At 46.7% G+C, this 17,754-nt stretch overlaps 1 protein-coding gene across 1 annotated transcript; it reads left to right on the forward strand.

Moving 5' to 3' along the window:
• Positions 1–15,625: 15,625 nt before the first annotated feature.
• LOC138373566 (golgin subfamily A member 6-like protein 22) lies at positions 15,626–16,342 on the forward strand. The gene is made up of 2 exons (XM_069339782.1): positions 15,626–15,805; positions 15,923–16,342. Exons 1-2 carry the CDS (start codon positions 15,626–15,628, stop codon positions 16,340–16,342), a joined length of 600 nt encoding a protein of 199 aa, XP_069195883.1.
• The last annotated feature ends 1,412 nt before the right edge of the window (positions 16,343–17,754 follow it).

Raw genomic sequence — 17,754 nt, forward strand, 5'->3', positions numbered from 1 at the left:
GGAGATCAGATACAAGGTACCATTTGGGAGATGAAATACTTCAAGAGTCAGAGAGAGAGAGAAAGACCTGGGGGTTGATATCACGCCAGACCTGTCCCATGAAGCTCATATCAAGAGGATAACATCAGCAGCATATGCCAGGTTGGCTAACATAAGAACGGCCTTTAGAAACTTGTGTAAGGAATCTTTCAGAACATTATATACCACATATGCCAGACCAATCCTGGAGTATGCGGCTCCAGCATGGAGTCCATATCTAGTCAAGCATAAGACTAAACTGGAAAAGGTTCAAAGGTTTGCCACCAGACTAGTACCCGAGCTGAGAGGTATGAGCTACGAGGAGAGACTACGGGAATTAAACCTCACTTCGTTGGAAGACAGAAGAGTTAGGGAGGACATGATCACCACATTCAAGATCCTCAAGGGAATCGACAGGGTTGATAGAGACAGGCTATTTAACACAAGGGGCACACGCACTAGGGGACACAGGTGGAAACTGAGTGCTCAAATGAACCACAGAGATATTAGAAAGAACGTTTTTAGTGTCAGAGTGGTTGACAAATGGAATGCATTAGGAATTAATGTGGTGGAGGCTGACTCCATACACAGTGTTAATTGTGTGTGTGTGTGGGCGTGTGTGTGTGTATGTGCGTGTGTGTGTATTCACCTCATTGTATTCACCTAGTTGTACTTGCAGGGGTTGAGCTCTGCTCTTTCGGCTCGCCTATCAACTGTCAATCATCTGTTACTAACTACTATTTTTTTGTTTTTTCCACACCACACACACATCAGGAAACGGCCCGTGACACCTGACTAACTCCCATGTACCTATTTACTGCTAGGTAACAGGAGCATTAGGGTGAAAGAAACTCTGCCCATTGTTTCTCGCCGGCACCCGGGATCGAACCCGGGACCACAGGATCACGCATCCAGCGTGCTGTTCGCTTACCCACCGGCCCCGTGTGTGTGTGTGTGCGTGTGTGCGTGTGTGTGTGCGTGTGTGTGTGTGTGTGTGTACTCACCTAGTTTTACTCACCTAGTTGTGTTTGCGGGGGTTGAGCTCTGGCTCTTTGGTCCCGCCTCTCAACCGTCAATCAACAGGTGTACAGATTCCTGAGCCTATCGGGCTCTATCATATCTACACTTGAAACTGTGTATGGAGTCAGCCTCCACCACATCACCCCCTAATACATTCCATTTGTCAACCACTCTGACAATAAAAAAGTTCTTTCTAATATCTCTGTGGCTCATTTGGGCACTCAGTTTCCACCTGTGTGTGTGTGTGTGTGTGTGTGTGTGTGTGTGTGTGTGTGTGTGTGTGTGTGTGTGTGTGTGTGTGTGTGTGTGTGTGTGTGTGTGTGTGCGCGTGTGCGTGTGTGCATTCACCAATTTGTGCCTGCAGGATCGAACATTAGCTCTTGGATTCCGCTCTTCTATCCACCAGTTGTCTAATTAAATGTCTCCTGACCTACTTTTAAAATTACGAATGGAGTTTACTTCTACAACCTGCTCCTTTAGTTCATCCCATTTTCCCATTACTTTGACGCTTTAAGAAAACTTCCTAATATCTCTGTGACTCATATGACCTGGAATTGACTTCATCTTATGCCTCTATACTTAAGTGGCACTCCAAGAAAGGCTTAAGTCCCAGTTGAATGCTAGTTACGTGACTCTGGGGCTTCATTATCGTGGTGTGCTCAGTGGTGTGGTTGGTAGAGCTACAGGCTTCAGCTTTATTGGTACTGGGTTCGAGGGTTCCCTCTCGATCCTCACAGGGCTTAGAATCCTGCTATTCTTTATATTACACCATGACCGGGTCCTCTTGTTTTGGTTCCTCTCCTGGCAATATCCCATTTCTTCTGGCTCATGTCATACTGTTACGTTCCCCTCATTCTAGTCACCCAATGGTTGAGCAGTGTTCCCATTTTCTGATCTTCTTTACGTCAGTGTCCCTCGTCCTCCTTATTACTCCCATGTTATACAGTGTCTCCCCTTGGTTTGGTGCTCCTCAAGTCCGTGTCCTCACGCTCTGATCCTCTCCCATGCCAGCATCACCTCGTGTTAGTTCCTCCCATGTTAAAATCTGTCTATTGTCAACATTGTCGATCTGCTGAGTATTTTGTACATCGTGATTATGCCTCCTTGGATTCTTCTTTACTTCCTTAGTGCGAGAAGTAAATAATCTGTCTCTCCCGTTATTCTGTGCTCGTAATTATTGCATTTCATCACTTGTGTTATTTGAAGATGTTGTCTTTCAGCACCTAGGTTACTTGCAAGTCAGGCTCGTGATCAGACTACATGCAACAGTGGTTCCCAGTTGGTTGAGACTGACCGTTGGGAACGACCGGCTGGGACTGACGGGTTGGGAATAACCGGTTGGGACTCTCCAGTTGGGACTTTCCGGTTGGGACTCTCCGGTTGGGACTGATCAACGAGTCAAATTTTAACTATTCAGAGAACACTGCCGAGACGGACGCAGATGAACACATTATGTTCAATATGGTGCCGATGTTGCCTGGTTTATGTTCGTCTTAGATAGGCCGAGGGGGGGGGGGGTTGTCTATCATTAGCCCATTATCTCTGACTTGCTATAAATATAGTTATAAGAGCTACTTCTGAAGTTTGCTTAAGACTTTCTTCCACTCATCCTCTATCCTTATCCTCCTTAGCTACTTGTATCTTGCCCAAACAATAGCTTGCATAAGTTTATTCTTCCTGTAAGCTGGTAACGTTGGAATTTTGGCCAAGGTCTTTGATCTAGGATTTTATTTAAAATAAGTACAATTTTTCCTTTTTTTCACCCAAAACTGTTCAATGCTAAGAGGAATTGACAGAAGAAATTTGTGTTTTCTCTTTTCAGAAATACGACTGAACAGTGATCTTGTATAAAGTCGATTGCACTAAAAGAGCACAACACTATCGGCCAGTGAGGCTCATATATGTGTGTGATGGTCAGCCTGATTTTGGAATGAGGTGTCAAAATCCCTTTAATGTGCACAGGAAATCATATCGGCAAGGGTAAGAGGAGATTGGCTCTCTTGCTTAGGATTCATCTAATGGGATACACACAAGGTGTCTCCCTGAGGTTAGTGACGCAATACTTTGCCAGGTGAACATGCCAGTGTCATATATGGATGTACTGTCCATTACTTCCCTCACTCCTCTTACTTCCCCTCACTCCTGTTATTACCATTACTCCCCTTACTTCCCTTACTCCCCTTCCCTCACTCTTCTCCCCACACTCTGCTTCCTTCACTCCCCTTCCCTTACTTCCTTCACTTCTCCCACTTTCCTCATTTCCTTTATTTTCTTTACTATTACCTATCTTGTTTACATCGCTCCGCTCGTTGCCATTGTTTCCACCACTCCTTTATTTCTCTTGTTTCCCCTCACTTTACTCGCTTCCTGTCTTCCTCCCTCAAGTTGTTTCCATCGCTCCCCTCACTAATGGCCGTAATAGTCAGTGTATGTGTGTGCTTGTCAGCTGATATAAACGTGGATGGAGATATAGACATATAAAGAGACACTGCCTGTGTCTGTGTCTGAGTTTGTGTGTGTGTCTGTCTGTACGTCTGTCTTCACTCACGTGTACATGAGCCTCAAAGAAGAAAATTTTCAATTTAGTTTTTTATTATTTGTTATTTCCTTCTTTTCATAGCATTCATTAGTTGGGAGGTCGTTTCCCCTGCTAGTGACGAGCCTTCAGACTCCCTCTGCCCCTCTGCCCCGCTGAGGAGTTGTCTACACTCTCCTGTGTTCCAGCACTCGAAGGTTTTCAACACAGCTCCAGTTTTCTTCTCCAGTGCCTTTCCAATTTTCCTTTACTACGGGGAAGTATGCAGGATATTGGTGCTGTTCGCCCTTCCATCAGGGAGGAGAACCCGGCTCAAGTTAACTGTGCATGCTGTGTCTTGACCCAGTTCTCTCTCTCTCTCTCTTGCTCATCCACTTAGACTGGTTGGTTAAGCGATGGCTGGTTGAGCGGTGGCTGGTTGAGCAGTGGCTGGTTGAGCGGTGGCTGGTTGAGCGATGGTTTTAGCTTCTTACAGAGTTTGGCGTTTGATCCCAGATAGTGCGATTGGTTTGGCACTGTTGCTATACTCCCTCCTTATAACCACTGATCTATACAGTTATACTGGCTTAGCGATTTATTTTGCGCCAGTTATTCTTCCAGTACATTGCCAGGTTTAACTAACCCTGACATAACATCCTAAACCTTTCTCTGTATATATATATATACACATTAAGATAACAAGTAGCAGAGATTCAGGTTATCATCCTGTCCCTTTTGCGGATATTTGGTCGAGTAAGGATACATTTATGTTCCACTCTTGCTGCTTTAGTGAGACATTTCTCTGACTCACGTCTCCTGGCAAGTTATCTCTAAAGTGCTATTTCATTTACTCTGATTAAAGTTGTAAGAACATGCAATGTCAGTAAGTCAGGGCCTTGAGGGGCTTGTGTTGTGTGCATGTTGAGTCTCGCATTAACACGCATTTATCATAAAATGCTATTTCTTAGGACCGGAGGAGGAGAAAGCACTCTTGCTGGTTCATATTGCTTGCGAAGAAATAGGCAGTAAACATCTAGTATATATCAGTTATCCTAAATTTACTCTTTTCCAGCTATACTTTCACTGAATTTCACTGAATTTCACTGAATTATACAATATTAAAGTTTCAATAGTTATTTTGTTTTCTTTTTTATTGAACAATTGAGGAAATTTTCAAGATGTTCGAAGGAAAATACAATTCATCTTTTACGCTTAAATCTAATACCACGTGAAGCACATTGTTCATTATTAACATTTTTGGTCGTCTCAACTCGATAACAAATTTGAACATACAGGCATACAGTAAAAGCGAGAACTAAGAGCACCCAGGATTTACACCTGAGCCTTTGCGCTCTTATGTGGATTTAACGCGATAAATGCCACAACTGCACTTATACTCAGCATAAATTAATTAATAGTTAAGGATGTGATTACGTTAGACGTAGAGTGCACGTACGTCTACAGTCGGTTTACATTAATAATGAGATTACTTTATGAGTTTACGGGACAGTGTGTATGTTGTAAACTCAAATGGTTGGAAATGGAAAGATATCTTTCCTTGCACTGTTGTTTTGCTGCATTCGACTTCATTTTCCCAATTCATGTTTCTGACCTCATGTGAAGTAGTTTATTGACGTGTCATTGTGCAGTCTGAAATCTAATTGACTCCTCATTGTCAAATCTAACTAGACTTCCTCATTGATACTAAACGTTAATATGACTTATTTGTGCATTTAAAGATCAAAGGTAGAATTCCTTGACTACAAGACAAGGTGCATGGGGGGGGGGCAGTGTGTGTGAAACCCTAGTTAGGCTTCAGTGTAATTCTCAGGAGCACTAGAAAATTCACTTGAATCACAGGTTGCATGGCTTTTACCATGTCGCGTGGTAGAGGTCTAAGGTTTGCTCCTGTTCGAACCCAGAGCATAGGTTCGAATCTTGCTCATGGGTTCTACTGATGTTCTCGAAGAGAGAGAGAGAGAGAGAGAGAGAGAGAGAGAGAGAGAGAGAGAGAGAGAGAGAGAGAGAGAGAGAGAGAGAGTGTTATTACTGGAGTTAATATCGTTTGTTTATTTTATCTTCTTGAATCAAAATGTTGTTCGTGAATTATTAACTAATTCATTCTGTAATTAGTAACATTCTAGACACAAGTGTTTGGGGCGAGAATGAGACTCAGGCAGCAGTTACAGGAAGAAAATATTCACAAACAGAACAACAAATATAATCAAATACAGTAAAAAATTATGTCCCGGGTAACTGTCTAACTTGAGAACAACGAGAGTCCCAGGTGAAGCAAGGAGGATATAGTGGGAGACGCAGGGGTGAAGCAAGGAGGATATAGTGGGTGACGCAGGGGTGAAGCAAGGAGGATATAGTGGGAGACGCAGGGGTGAAGCAAGGAGGATATAGTGGGAGACGCAGGGGTGAAGCAAGGAGGATATAGTGGGAGACGCAGAGGGTGAAGCAAGGAGGATATAGTGGGAGACGCAGGGGTGAAGCAAGGAGGATATAGTGGGAGACGCAGGGGTGAAGCAAGGAGGATATAGTGGGAGACGCAGAGGGTGAAGCAAGGAGGATATAGTGGGAGACGCAGAGGTGAAGCAAGGAGAATATAGTGGGAGACGCAGAGGTGAAGCAAGGAGGATATAGTGGGAGACGCAGGGGTGAAGCAAGGAGGATATAGTGGGAGACGCAGAGGGTGAAGCAAGGAGGATATAGCGGGAGACGCAGGGGTGAAGCAAGGAGGATATAGTGGGAGACGCAGGGGTGAAGCAAGGAGGATATAGTGGGAGACGCAGAGGGTGAAGCAAGGAGGATATAGTGTGAGACGCAGGGGTGAAGCAAGGAGGATATATCGGGAGACGCAGAGGGTGAAGCAAGGAGGATATAGTGAGACGCAGGGGTGAAGCAAGGAGGATATAGCGGGAGACGCAGGGGTGAAGCAAGGAGGATATAGCGGGAGACGCAGGAGTGAAGCAAGAAGGATATAGTGGGAGACGCAGGGGTGAAGCAAGGAGGATATAGTGGGAGACGCAGGGGTGAAGCAAGGAGGATCTAGTGGGAAACGCAGAGGGTGAAGCAAGGAGGATAAAGTGGGAGACGCAGGGGTGAAGCAAGAAGGATATAGTGGGAGACGCAGGGGTGAAGCAAGGAGGATATAGTGGGAGACGCAGAGGGTGAAGCAAGGAGGATATAGTGGGAGACGCAGGGGTGAAGCAAGGAGGATATAGTGGGAGACGCAGGGGTGAAGCAAGGAGGATATAGTGGGAGTCGCAGAGGGTGAAGCAAGGAGGATATAGTGGGAGACGCAGAGGTGAAGCAAGGAGGATATAGTGGGAGACGCAGAGGTGAAGCAAGGAGGATATAGTGGGAGACGCAGGGGTGAAGCAAGGAGGATATAGTGGGAGACGCAGAGGGTGAAGCAAGGAGGATATAGCGGGAGACGCAGGGGTGAAGCAAGGAGGATATAGTGGGAGACGCAGGGGTGAAGCAAGGAGGATATAGTGGGAGACGCAGAGGGTGAAGCAAGGAGGATATAGTGTGAGACGCAGGGGTGAAGCAAGGAGGATATAGCGGGAGACGCAGAGGGTGAAGCAAGGAGGATATAGTGAGACGCAGGGGTGAAGCAAGGAGGATATAGCGGGAGACGCAGGGGTGAAGCAAGGAGGATATAGCGGGAGACGCAGGAGTGAAGCAAGAAGGATATAGTGGGAGACGCAGGGGTGAAGCAAGGAGGATATAGTGGGAGACGCAGGGGTGAAGCAAGGAGGATATAGTGGGAAACGCAGAGGGTGAAGCAAGGAGGATAAAGTGGGAGACGCAGGGGTGAAGCAAGAAGGATATAGTGGGAGACGCAGGGGTGAAGCAAGGAGGATATAGTGGGAGACGCAGGGGTGAATCAAGGAGGATATAGTGGGAGACGCAGGGGTGAAGCAAGGAGGATATAGTGGGAGACGCAGGGGTGAAGCAAGGAGAATATAGTGGGAGACGCAGGGGTGAAGCAAGGAGGATATAGTGGGAGACGCAGGGGTGAAGCAAGGAGGATATAGTGGGAGACGCAGGGGTGAAGCAAGGAGGATATAGTAGGAGACGCAAGGGTGAAGCAAGGAGAGTATAGTGGGAGACGCAGGGGTGAAGCAAGGAGGATATAGTGGGAGACGCAGGGGTGAAGCAAGGAGAGTATAGTGGGAGACGCAGGAGTGAAGCAAGGAGGATATAGCGGGAGACGCAGGAGTGAAGCAAGGAGGATATAGCGAGAGACGCAGGGGTGAAGCAAGGAGGATATAGTGGGAGACGCAGGGGTGAAGCAAGACGGATATAGTGGGAGACGCAAGGGTGAAGCAAGACGGATATAGTGGGAGACGCAGAGGTGAAGCAAGACGGGTACAAGTGGGGATCAGGTTGGTAGGGAAGGAGAGATTTGACAGTGTAAAGAGAAGAGGAAATAGTAACGGTTGAGGATGATTCTGGTGATGAAGAGAGAGGTGTGGGGAAGGCGGGGGGGGTGATGGAGCGTGAAATGGGTTGAGGATGAAGGAAGAAGGAAGGAAGGATGAAAGGAGAGGAACAGAAGGATAAGAACTGGAAGAAGGAGGGTGGAAAATAGGGAAAATGAGAGTTGGTGAAAGGGAGTTGGCACAAATTGCACCTAAATAAATATGTCATTTTTTTATTAAAGTTCGCAGTGTTGACTAACTTCCTGCATTGTTTGGGGGTGCTCCAGACCCTCTCCCTTCATGGGTTATATTTTCTGGTCCCTAGGATGGCTCTACGTTCCTAGCAGCGCTGTGTTCCTAGCAGGGCTGTGTTCCTAGCAGGGCTGTGTTCCTAGCAGGGCTGTGTTCCTAGCAGGGCTGTGTTCCTAGCAGGGCTGTGTTCCTAGCAGGGCTGTGTGTTCCTAGCAGGGCTTTGTTCCTAGCAGGGCTGTGTGTTCCTAGCAGGATTGTGTGGTACTAGCAGGACTGTGTATTCCTAGCAGGGCTGTGTGTTCCTCGCAGGCTCGATGTTCTTGGCAGGGCTGTGTGTTCCAAGCAGGGCTGTGTGTTCCTAGCAGGACTGTGTTCCTAGCAGGGCTGTGTGTTCCTAGCAGGCTCGCTGTTCCTAGCAGGGCTGTGTGTTCCTAGCAGGGCTGTGCGTTCCTAGCAGGCTCGCTGTTCCTAGCAGGGCTGTGTGTTCCTAGCAGGCTCGCTGTTCCTAGCAGGGCTGTGTGTTCCTAGCAGGGCTGTGTGTTCCTAGCAGGGCTGTGTGTTCCTAGCACGCTCGCTGTTCCTAGCAGGGCTGTGTGTTCCTACCAGGCTCGCTGTTCCTAGCAGGGTTGTGTGTTCCTAGCAGAGCTGTGTGTTCCTAGCAGGCTCGCTGTTCCTAGCAGGGTTGTGTGTGTCCCCTGCAGCCCGTATCAAGGATAACATTAGCGGCATATGCCAGGTTGGACAACATAAGAACTGCCTTTAGAAACTTGTGTACGGAATCATTCAGAACTTTGGATACCACATATGTCAGGCAAATCATTTAGTATGCAGCCCCAGCATGGAGTCCATATCTAGTCAAGGTTAGACTAAACTGGAAAAGGTTCAAAGGTTTGCCACCAGACTAGTACCCGAGCTGAGAGGTATGAACTAAGAGGAGAGACTACGGGAATGAAACCTCACGTCGCTGGAAGACAGAAGAGTTAAGGGGGATATCACCACCACATTCAAAATTCTCAAAGGAATTGATAGGGTAGATAAGGACAGGCTATTTAACCGAAGGGGCACACGCACTAGGGGACCCAGGTGGAAAATGTGCCCAAATGAGCCACAGAGATATCAGAAATAACTTTTTTAGTGTTAGAGCGGTTGACAAATGGAATGCATTAGGAAGTGATGTGGTGGAGGCTGACTCCATACAGTTTCAAGTATATATATGATCAAGTGTAGAGCACAGTAGGCTCAGGAACCTGTACAACAGTTGATTAACAGTTGAGAGACGGGACCAAAAAAGCCAGAGCTCAAACCCCGCCAGCACAAATAGGTACTCACTCACCTAATTGTGCTTGCGGGGGTTGAGCTCTGGCTCTTTGTTCCAAGGGTGAGTACAACTAGGTGAGTACACACATTCACACACACACACATATACACACACACACACACAGGGGCCTCGTCAACTGGTGAAAAGCGCGCAGGAGTCGTAATTCTGTGGGGTGGGTTCGATTCCCGCACGAGGCAGAAACAAATGGGCAAAGTTGCTTTCACCTTGAATGCCCCTGTTACCTAGCAGTAAATAGGTACAGGGGAGCTAGTCAGCTGTCACGGGCTGCTTCCTGGTGTGTGTGGTGTGGAAAAAAAGTAGTAGTTAGTAAAAAGTTGATTGACAGTTGAGAGGTGGGCCGAAAGAGCAAAGCTCAACACCGCAAACACAACTAGGTGAATACACACACACACACTTGTCGAGTTTGTTGGTGTTTTGGGGTTGGGGAGAAAGAAAAACAGTGTGGGGATGTAAACCAGGAGAAGAGGGATGTAAACCAGCAAGAGAGGGATGTAAACCAGCAAGATAGGGATGTAAACCTCAGCAAGAGAGGGGTGTAAACCTGCAGGAGAGGAGTGTAAACCAGCAGGAGAGGATGTAAACCAGTAATAGAGGGATGTAAACCATCAGGAGAGGTATGCAAACCAGCAGGAGAGGGGTGTAAACCAGCAAGAGAATGATGTAAACCAGCATGGGAAGGATGTAAACCAACAAGAAAGGGATGTAAACCAACAAGAAAGGGATGTAAACCAACAAGAGAGGGGTGTAAACCAGCAAGTGAGGGATTTACATCAGCAAGAGATGGATGTAAACCAGGAGAAGAGGGATGTAAACGAGCAAATGAGGTGTTGTAATCCACAAGTTAGTAGGAATTATTAGCTAGAGGATCATTACTACAACACTTAACGAATGATGATTGGAAGTACATGTAAGTAGACAGACTATGGATCACATATCTAAGAAAGGTCAATGGATTAAGACCGAAGCTGTTTAGCCAAATTAATAATTCCTGGAAAGAGGAATTATTCTTCGTCAGGCTTCTAGGATCAAGGTTACCGCTCTAGGGATAAGGTTAATCGGATTATACCTTCCTTGAGAGGAGTGGTGAAATGTTTGAGGCCATGGTTGGCTAGAGTCAGTCTGGTGGTGGGAGTTGAACTAGCAAGTCCTTTGGATCCCCGTTTGTGGCAGCAGCGAAGTGTAGCAGACAGCTATGCGAGAACCTGTTGTGATCTTAGTGACCAAGTCAAGTCTGCAGTATGTGAGTATTGAATGTAAGACTAACCGGGTGTGGAGCGTTGTAGTAATCATTCCGTATTAGGGACTTAGGCGGAAGTTACGAGTGTGGGTGGTGATCGCGGAGGTCAGGTGGTCTATGGGTATTGGAAGTGTATTGACCTAATAGAGTATGTTAATTAATATAGTATTATTTGTCAGAGTCTATTCTTTGTAATTAAATGACAAAACCCGACGGCCTTTAAATACCTTCCATATGTTCATTCATTGTGTTCCAGTACAAACCTAGTGGTACGCCTCAAGGGTCTGGTGTGTGTAGGAGTATAGGTGGTAGTAACGGTTGCTGTGGCAAGGTGTTATGTGTTGTGTAATCGCTGTGTTCGGAATGAACCTGGGTTCAGCGTCACGACATATTTGGTGGCAGCGCAAACAGGTTTTGGAACACTTTGCGAGATGAAGGAAGTGTGGTTCTGGTTTAGTTGGTGAGGGAATGTTCGGGAAATGGTAGACGTCGGGTTGTGGTGAGAATGGTGGTTACTAGACGGAGGAAAGAAGGGTCAGGTGAGACCAGGTCAGAAGAGTTAGTTAATTAAAGGGACTAGGCCATTGTGGGGCACATGTGGGGTTTATTTCTTTCTTTCCAGATTCCCGCAACGAGAGACGGCTAAGAGGCAAGTCTGGACCACTGAAGCATCGGGATCCAAAACAAGTGCAGTGTTCGTAGTGCGGATTATACAGTGTTCGTAGTGCGAATTATACAGCGTGGCGAAGGTGACGAAGGAAACTAGCGCGGGGGAATGTGGGCCATGTGCGGCCATGTGCGGGCCAAGCGATGGGTGGGCCAAGCGAGCCGCACCTTGGAGCTTGTTTTATATCGTTGGTAAGGCGGAAATAGTGAGAAACCGTTGCTAAGGTGAAATTAAGCGTGAAAACTAAGTAATTTAAAGTTAATTAAATTTCATGTAACGTGTAAATCGAATATTTTAAGGATAATGAAATATTACCTAGAGTACTGTGCGAGTTCCGGCGTTGTCAGGTGTAGATACAGAAAATAGGCGCAGTGAATTATGGACGCCTTGGCATAGCGAGCGACGCATAATTTGACGTCTGGGGTTCGCCGTCTAGTGTACCCTGGAGAGGGCCATGGAGATTTTTAGTGGGTGCAGGTAGCATTATGGAGAGTGTTACCGGGGGACACGGGGAGCGTGTCCCGTTGGTGGGGGGGTGTGTGGCGCCGGGAGTAGTGCATGGTTGTGTATTGGCGTTTGGACGCCAAGTGTAGTGTAATGCACGTGTAGTGACTTATTAAACGCCAGCGTAATGCATAATATTTACTGTAGTGAAATGTGCATGTTTTGACTGTTGATATTATGGATGTAGTATAGTGCATGACATTGTTGGCATTGTAGCACCAAGGTGAAGCATGTGTAGCATTACTAGTTATTGTAACGCCGGGTGTATTGTAGACATTAGCGTTGAAGTATGTTAACGCAGGTGGTAGAGTGTGGCGGGTGGCCACTACACAAGAAATTATACCTGACGAGTGTGGGTCAGGTAATTAATGGATTACCAGAGAAAAGGGACAGTGTGTGTTGCGTTTGGTGATGTCTCGTGGTGTTTTGATGCGCTCTGGCGCAAGGCATATGCCTGTGGTGGTAATGGCGTTGGGGACGCCGTGTGTGTTTTGTTGATGGCGTTGGGGACGCCGTGTGTTGTGTTGAGGGCATTGGGGACGCCGGGTGTTGTGTTGAGGGCGTTGGGGACGCCGGGTGTTGTGTTAAGGGCGTTGGGGACGCCGTGTGTTGTGTTGAGGGCGTTGGGGACGCCGTGTGTTGTGTTGAGGGCATTGGGGACGCCGTGTGTTGTGTTGAGGGCGTTGGGGACGCCGTGTGTGTTTTGTTAATGGTGTTGGGGACGCCTTGTGTTGTGTTGAGGGCATTGGGGACGCCGTGTGTTGTGTTGAGGGCGTTGGGGACGCCGTGTGTTGTGTTGAGGGCGTTGGGGACGCCGTGTGTTGTGTTGAGGGCGTTGGGGACGCCGGGTGTTGTGTTGAGGGCGTTGGGGACGCCGTGTGTTGTGTTGAGGGCGTTGGGGACGCCGTGTGTTGTGTTGAGGGCGTTGGGGACGCCGTGTGTTGTGTTGAGGGCGTTGGGGACGCCGTGTGTTGTGTTGAGGGCGTTGGGGACGCCGTGTGTTGTGTTGAGGGCGTTGGGGACGCCGGGTGTTGTGTTGAGGGCGTTGGGGACGCCGGGTGTTGTGTTGAGGGCGTTGGGGACGCCGGGTGTTGTGTTGAGGGCGTTGGGGACGCCATTGGGTTGTGTAGTGTAGTGGCGTTTGGACGCCTGGTATGGAGTGTGGTGTTGTGGAGTATATGGTGGCGCAGGGGCGCCAGGTAGTGGTCGGTAAGGTGAGTATTGGCGTAGCAAGGTCGGTGCGTTAGGACGCAGGAAGTGGTTGTAGGGATGTGTGGCGTTATATTGAGGTCATAAGTGGTTGGGATGACCAGTGGTAATGGTGTGTCGGAGTGGGTAAGTCTTATGGATAAGATGAAATGTGGATAATTGCAGGAGTTGGTGGCTGCAGTAGGCGAGTCAAGTCGATATCTCTAGCAATACTCATAAAAGACTAATAAAAATTCATTATTTTCATTAAAATTTTCATTAATTAAGTCGGAGTGGGTAAGTCTTATGGATAAGATTATAAGGTAGAATTTCAAATTTCAGGTGTTGGTGGTTGCAGTGGACGAGCCAAGTAGATATACTAATTTCTCATTAATTAAGTTGTTACAGGAATCTCGCTAGAAGCGAGCCAGTGGCAGTATTATGCTTTAGTAACATTAGTTGTGAAATTATTTTAATGAGGTATTTATTGTGATACTGTATGTGTATGTATATACTGTATATTACCTCATCGGCACCATTACTGGGTGTTAGGCTTGAGAACGTCCCCCGGGATCATGTCACAGAGCTTCAGGTAGAGTAGAAGGGAAGCTATGAGGCTACACTCAGTAATTCTAGAAAAAAAGGGGGAGGAAGTGAAGCCAACGTGACGTTATAGGCGAAATTCGCCTCCTGACATCAAAGCAGGGATAAGGGCCAGCTGCAATGGCTTTGCAGCTGCGCTCAGGCTATATACGGGGAGAGAGTAAGGAGCCGAGGGGGTTATGTAATAATGGGATTGAGCCAGGGGGCTCCGAGGGAATATTTTGCAGGTACAGCGGTCGGGAAGGTGTGAATACAGGAGGACACACTCTGGGCAGATGGGCCTAGAGTAATGTGCTACAGCTGTGGTGAGCACAGCAAGGAAGGATGACCAGAGAGCTGTGAGGTATCTACAGCGTTCTGGGGTTGGTGCCCTGGAACGAGACGTCAGCACAGACCCGAGGGAACATGACCCTGGGGTAGGAATCTCCGTTGCTCTGGAGGTCAGGATCACGTTAGCTCAGAGCAACGATGGGACATTGACAACATTCACCAGGCTGGACAGCCTGGGTTTTGTCTGGGTCATGGAGGATCTATGACCTAGCAACCATGGGACACGAAGACAAGAGAGGTGATGCTGCCAATTGTGGAGGAGGCCAGTGAAACATTGTGTGATCATTGTAAGCCTTATGTCAACAGTACAGGGCAAGATGTTAAATTATAATTAACTTGTTACTAAGGATGAAGAACCTTAGATATATATGTGTTGTGTATATATTAATGACTAGTGTCATTTCTGTTTAAGTGCCAGCATTCTGGTCAATGTAATTTTATGGTTATGTTTGTATGTAATTATATGTCAGCAGTTTAGGTATATGTGCATTGTTGGAGATAGGAAAAATTATTACAGACTATTTTACCTGTGCTATGATGTGAATATAATGTATATGTTGGAGAAGTGTTGTGAGTCATGTCGGGGAAAATTTTAATTTATTTCATCGTGTGTATGATGAACTTTTTGGATGATTTTGTAGTTGTACACATATGGTGGGTGCATCCTCCAGGTCCTTGCACTAATGGAACCATTGCAATGATGCATATGGGGACATATGCGTGTTTAAGGAGGGGAGTGGTGTTGTAATCCACAAGTTAGTAGGAATTATTAGCTAGAGGATCATTACTACAACACTTAACGAATGATGATTGGAAGTACATGTAAGTAGACAGACTATGGATCACATATCTAAGAAAGATCAATGGATTAAGATCGAAGCTGTTTAGCCAAATTAATAATTCCTGGAAAGAGGAATTATTCTTCGTCAGGCTTCTAGGATCAAGGTTACCGCTCTAGGGATAAGGTTAATCGGATTATACCTTCCTTGAGAGGAGTGGTGAAATGTTTGAGGCCATGGTTGGCTAGAGTCAGTCTGGTGGTGGGAGTTGAACTAGCAAGTCCTTTGGATCCCCGTTTGTGGCAGCAGCGAAGTGTAGCAGACAGCTATGCGAGAACCTGATGTGATCTTAGTGACCAAGTCAAGTCTGCAGTATGTGAGTATTGAATGTAAGACTAACCGGGTGTGGAGCGTTGTAGTAATCATTCCGTATTAGGGACTTAGGCGGAAGTTACGAGTGTGGGTGGTGATCGCGGAGGTCAGGTGGTCTATGGGTATTGGAAGTGTATTGACCTAATAGAGTATGTTAATTAATATAGTATTATTTGTCAGAGTCTATTCTTTGTAATTAAATGACAAAACCCGACGGCCTTTAAATACCTTCCATATGTTCATTCATTGTGTTCCAGTACAAACCTAGTGGTACGCCTCAAGGGTCTGGTGTGTGTAGGAGTACACGGTGGTAGTAACGGTTGCCGAGGCAAGGTGTTATGTGTTGTGTAATCGCTGTGTTCGGAATGAACCTGGGTTCAGCGTCACGACAGAGGGATGTAAACCAGCAAGAGAGGGATGTAAACCAGGAGAAGATATATGTAAACCAGCTGGAGAGGGATGTAAACCAGCAAGAGATGGGTGTAAACCAGCAGGAGAGGTATGTAAATCAGCAGGAGAGGGGTGTAAACCAGCAAGAGAGGGATGTAAACCAGCAATAGCGGGATGTAAACTAGCAGGAGATGGATGTAAACCAGCTAGAGAGGAACGTAAACCAGTATGTGAGGGATGTAAACCAGCAATAGCTGGATATAAACCAGCAGGATAGGGATGTAAACCAGAAGGAGATAGATGTAAACCAGCAGGAGAGGGCTGTAAACCAGTATGATATGGATATAAACCAGTATGATAGGGATGTAAACCAGCAGATGAGTGGGGTAAACCAACAAGAGAGGGCTGTAAACCAGCAACCGAGGGGTGTAAACCAGCAGGAGAGGGGAGTAAACCAGCAGGAGATGGATGTAAACCAGCAGGAGAGGGGAGTATACCAGCAAGAGAGGGATATAAACCAACAAGAAAGAAATATAAACCCGCAGGAGAGGGGAGTAAACCAGCAGAAGAGGGGTGTAAACCAGCAGGAGAGGGATGGAAACCAGCAGGAGAGGGGTGTAAACCAGCAGGAGAATGGCATAAACCAGCAGGAGAGGGACGTAAACCAGCAAGAGATGGATGTAAACCAGTAAGAGATGGTGTAAACCAACAGGAGAGGGATGTAAACTAGCATGAGAGGGATGGAAACCAGCAAGAGAGGTGTGTAAATCAGCATAAGAGGGATGTAAACCTGCAGGAGAGGGGTGTAAACTACCAGCAGAGGGATGTAAACCAGCAAGAGATGGATATAAACCAGCAAGAGAGGGTGTAAACCAACAGGAGAGGGATGTATACCAGCAGGAGAGGGGTGTAGACCAGCAGGAGAGGGATGTAAATCAGCAGGAGAGGGATGCAAACCAGCAAGATATGGGTGTAAACCAGCAAAAGAGAGGTGTAAACCAGCAGGAGAATGATGTGAACCAGCAAGAGAGGGGTGTAAACCAGCAAGAGAGGGAGGCTGCATCTTCCGTCAAAATATACCAGAAGTTTCCCATTATGTATAATTTTAGCCGTAAACAATTCAGACAAATAAACGAAAACAAATTAACTGGGAAAATTCTTAGATACGTAAAAGCATTAGACTAAACACGAAGGAAAGTGAGACTCGGACAAATTCGACGAATTAATATAAATGCTAAAAGAAAATTGGGATATTTCTGGCCCAAAAACAACTCAAACATTTTGGATGATATTTCACGCTCTGATCGACGATTTACAAGACTTGAAAATTCATTTACATCTTGGTATTTTTGTGGCCAGTTTACAGACTAGAACCAAGTTTTGGCCAGCGGGTTTTCGCAACTATGTCATCCTGGAAAACAATACCTGATTTCTAATTGTGAGAGAAACGACGTTTTTGAAATGTTTGAAGTCGACCAAACCCAATATATTAAACAAAAAATTAACCTCTTAAGACTTCTGTCGCTATTTCCAGCTATCGTCTCAACTGGCTTCTCTCCTGTCCGGTCAGTTGGTTCCTTAACTGTCTGTCTTCTTGTTGAGTGGCATCTCTCCTGTCCATCTACCGGCTAACTGACTCGGCTGGAGTTGTTACTGCACTGGTTCGACCTCCTCCTGGACACCGACTGGAGGACCAAGAGTGTTGGGGGAAATGTTGGTGGGTGGAGAAGCACCGGGAAAAGAAGTGTGAATCTTAAGGTGATGCGTGAACACTTCGAGGTGTTGTGCCCACCACACAACGCAAGGTGCTGGTGCGTCACGGTATAATGTGATGCCAACACCTCCCTCTGAGCAGGAAGCCTGCATCATCTACCAAGTCTGAGGCTTTGCACTGCTACAGTGACTCAGTCCATGCGCTCCTGGTTTCTGTTGCGTCTATAGAGTCCCGAGGACGCACTTATTCTCAAGTGCTTGTCGAGACCATTAATAAGTACTGAGAAAGGCTTAGCCGGATGAGTAACATTCCTGTTAGGTTATCTTGAGATGATTTCGGCTCGCTGTTCCAAGCAGGGCTATGTGTTCCTAACAGACTCGCTGTTCCTAG

The sequence above is a fragment of the Procambarus clarkii genome, chromosome 42, assembly GCF_040958095.1.
Source record: "Procambarus clarkii isolate CNS0578487 chromosome 42, FALCON_Pclarkii_2.0, whole genome shotgun sequence".
In the NCBI taxonomy this organism is placed as follows: domain Eukaryota; kingdom Metazoa; phylum Arthropoda; class Malacostraca; order Decapoda; family Cambaridae; genus Procambarus; species Procambarus clarkii.

Bases quoted from the DNA above. Each gene is read 5' to 3' on its own strand.
- LOC138373566 (XM_069339782.1), top strand. From the start codon at position 15,626: ATGAACCTGGGTTCAGCGTCACGACAGAGGGATGTAAACCAGCAAGAG. The intron at 15,806-15,922 runs GTAAACCAGCAA...ATAAACCAGCAG, and splicing joins TAAACCAGCAAGAGAGGGAT to GATAGGGATGTAAACCAGAA.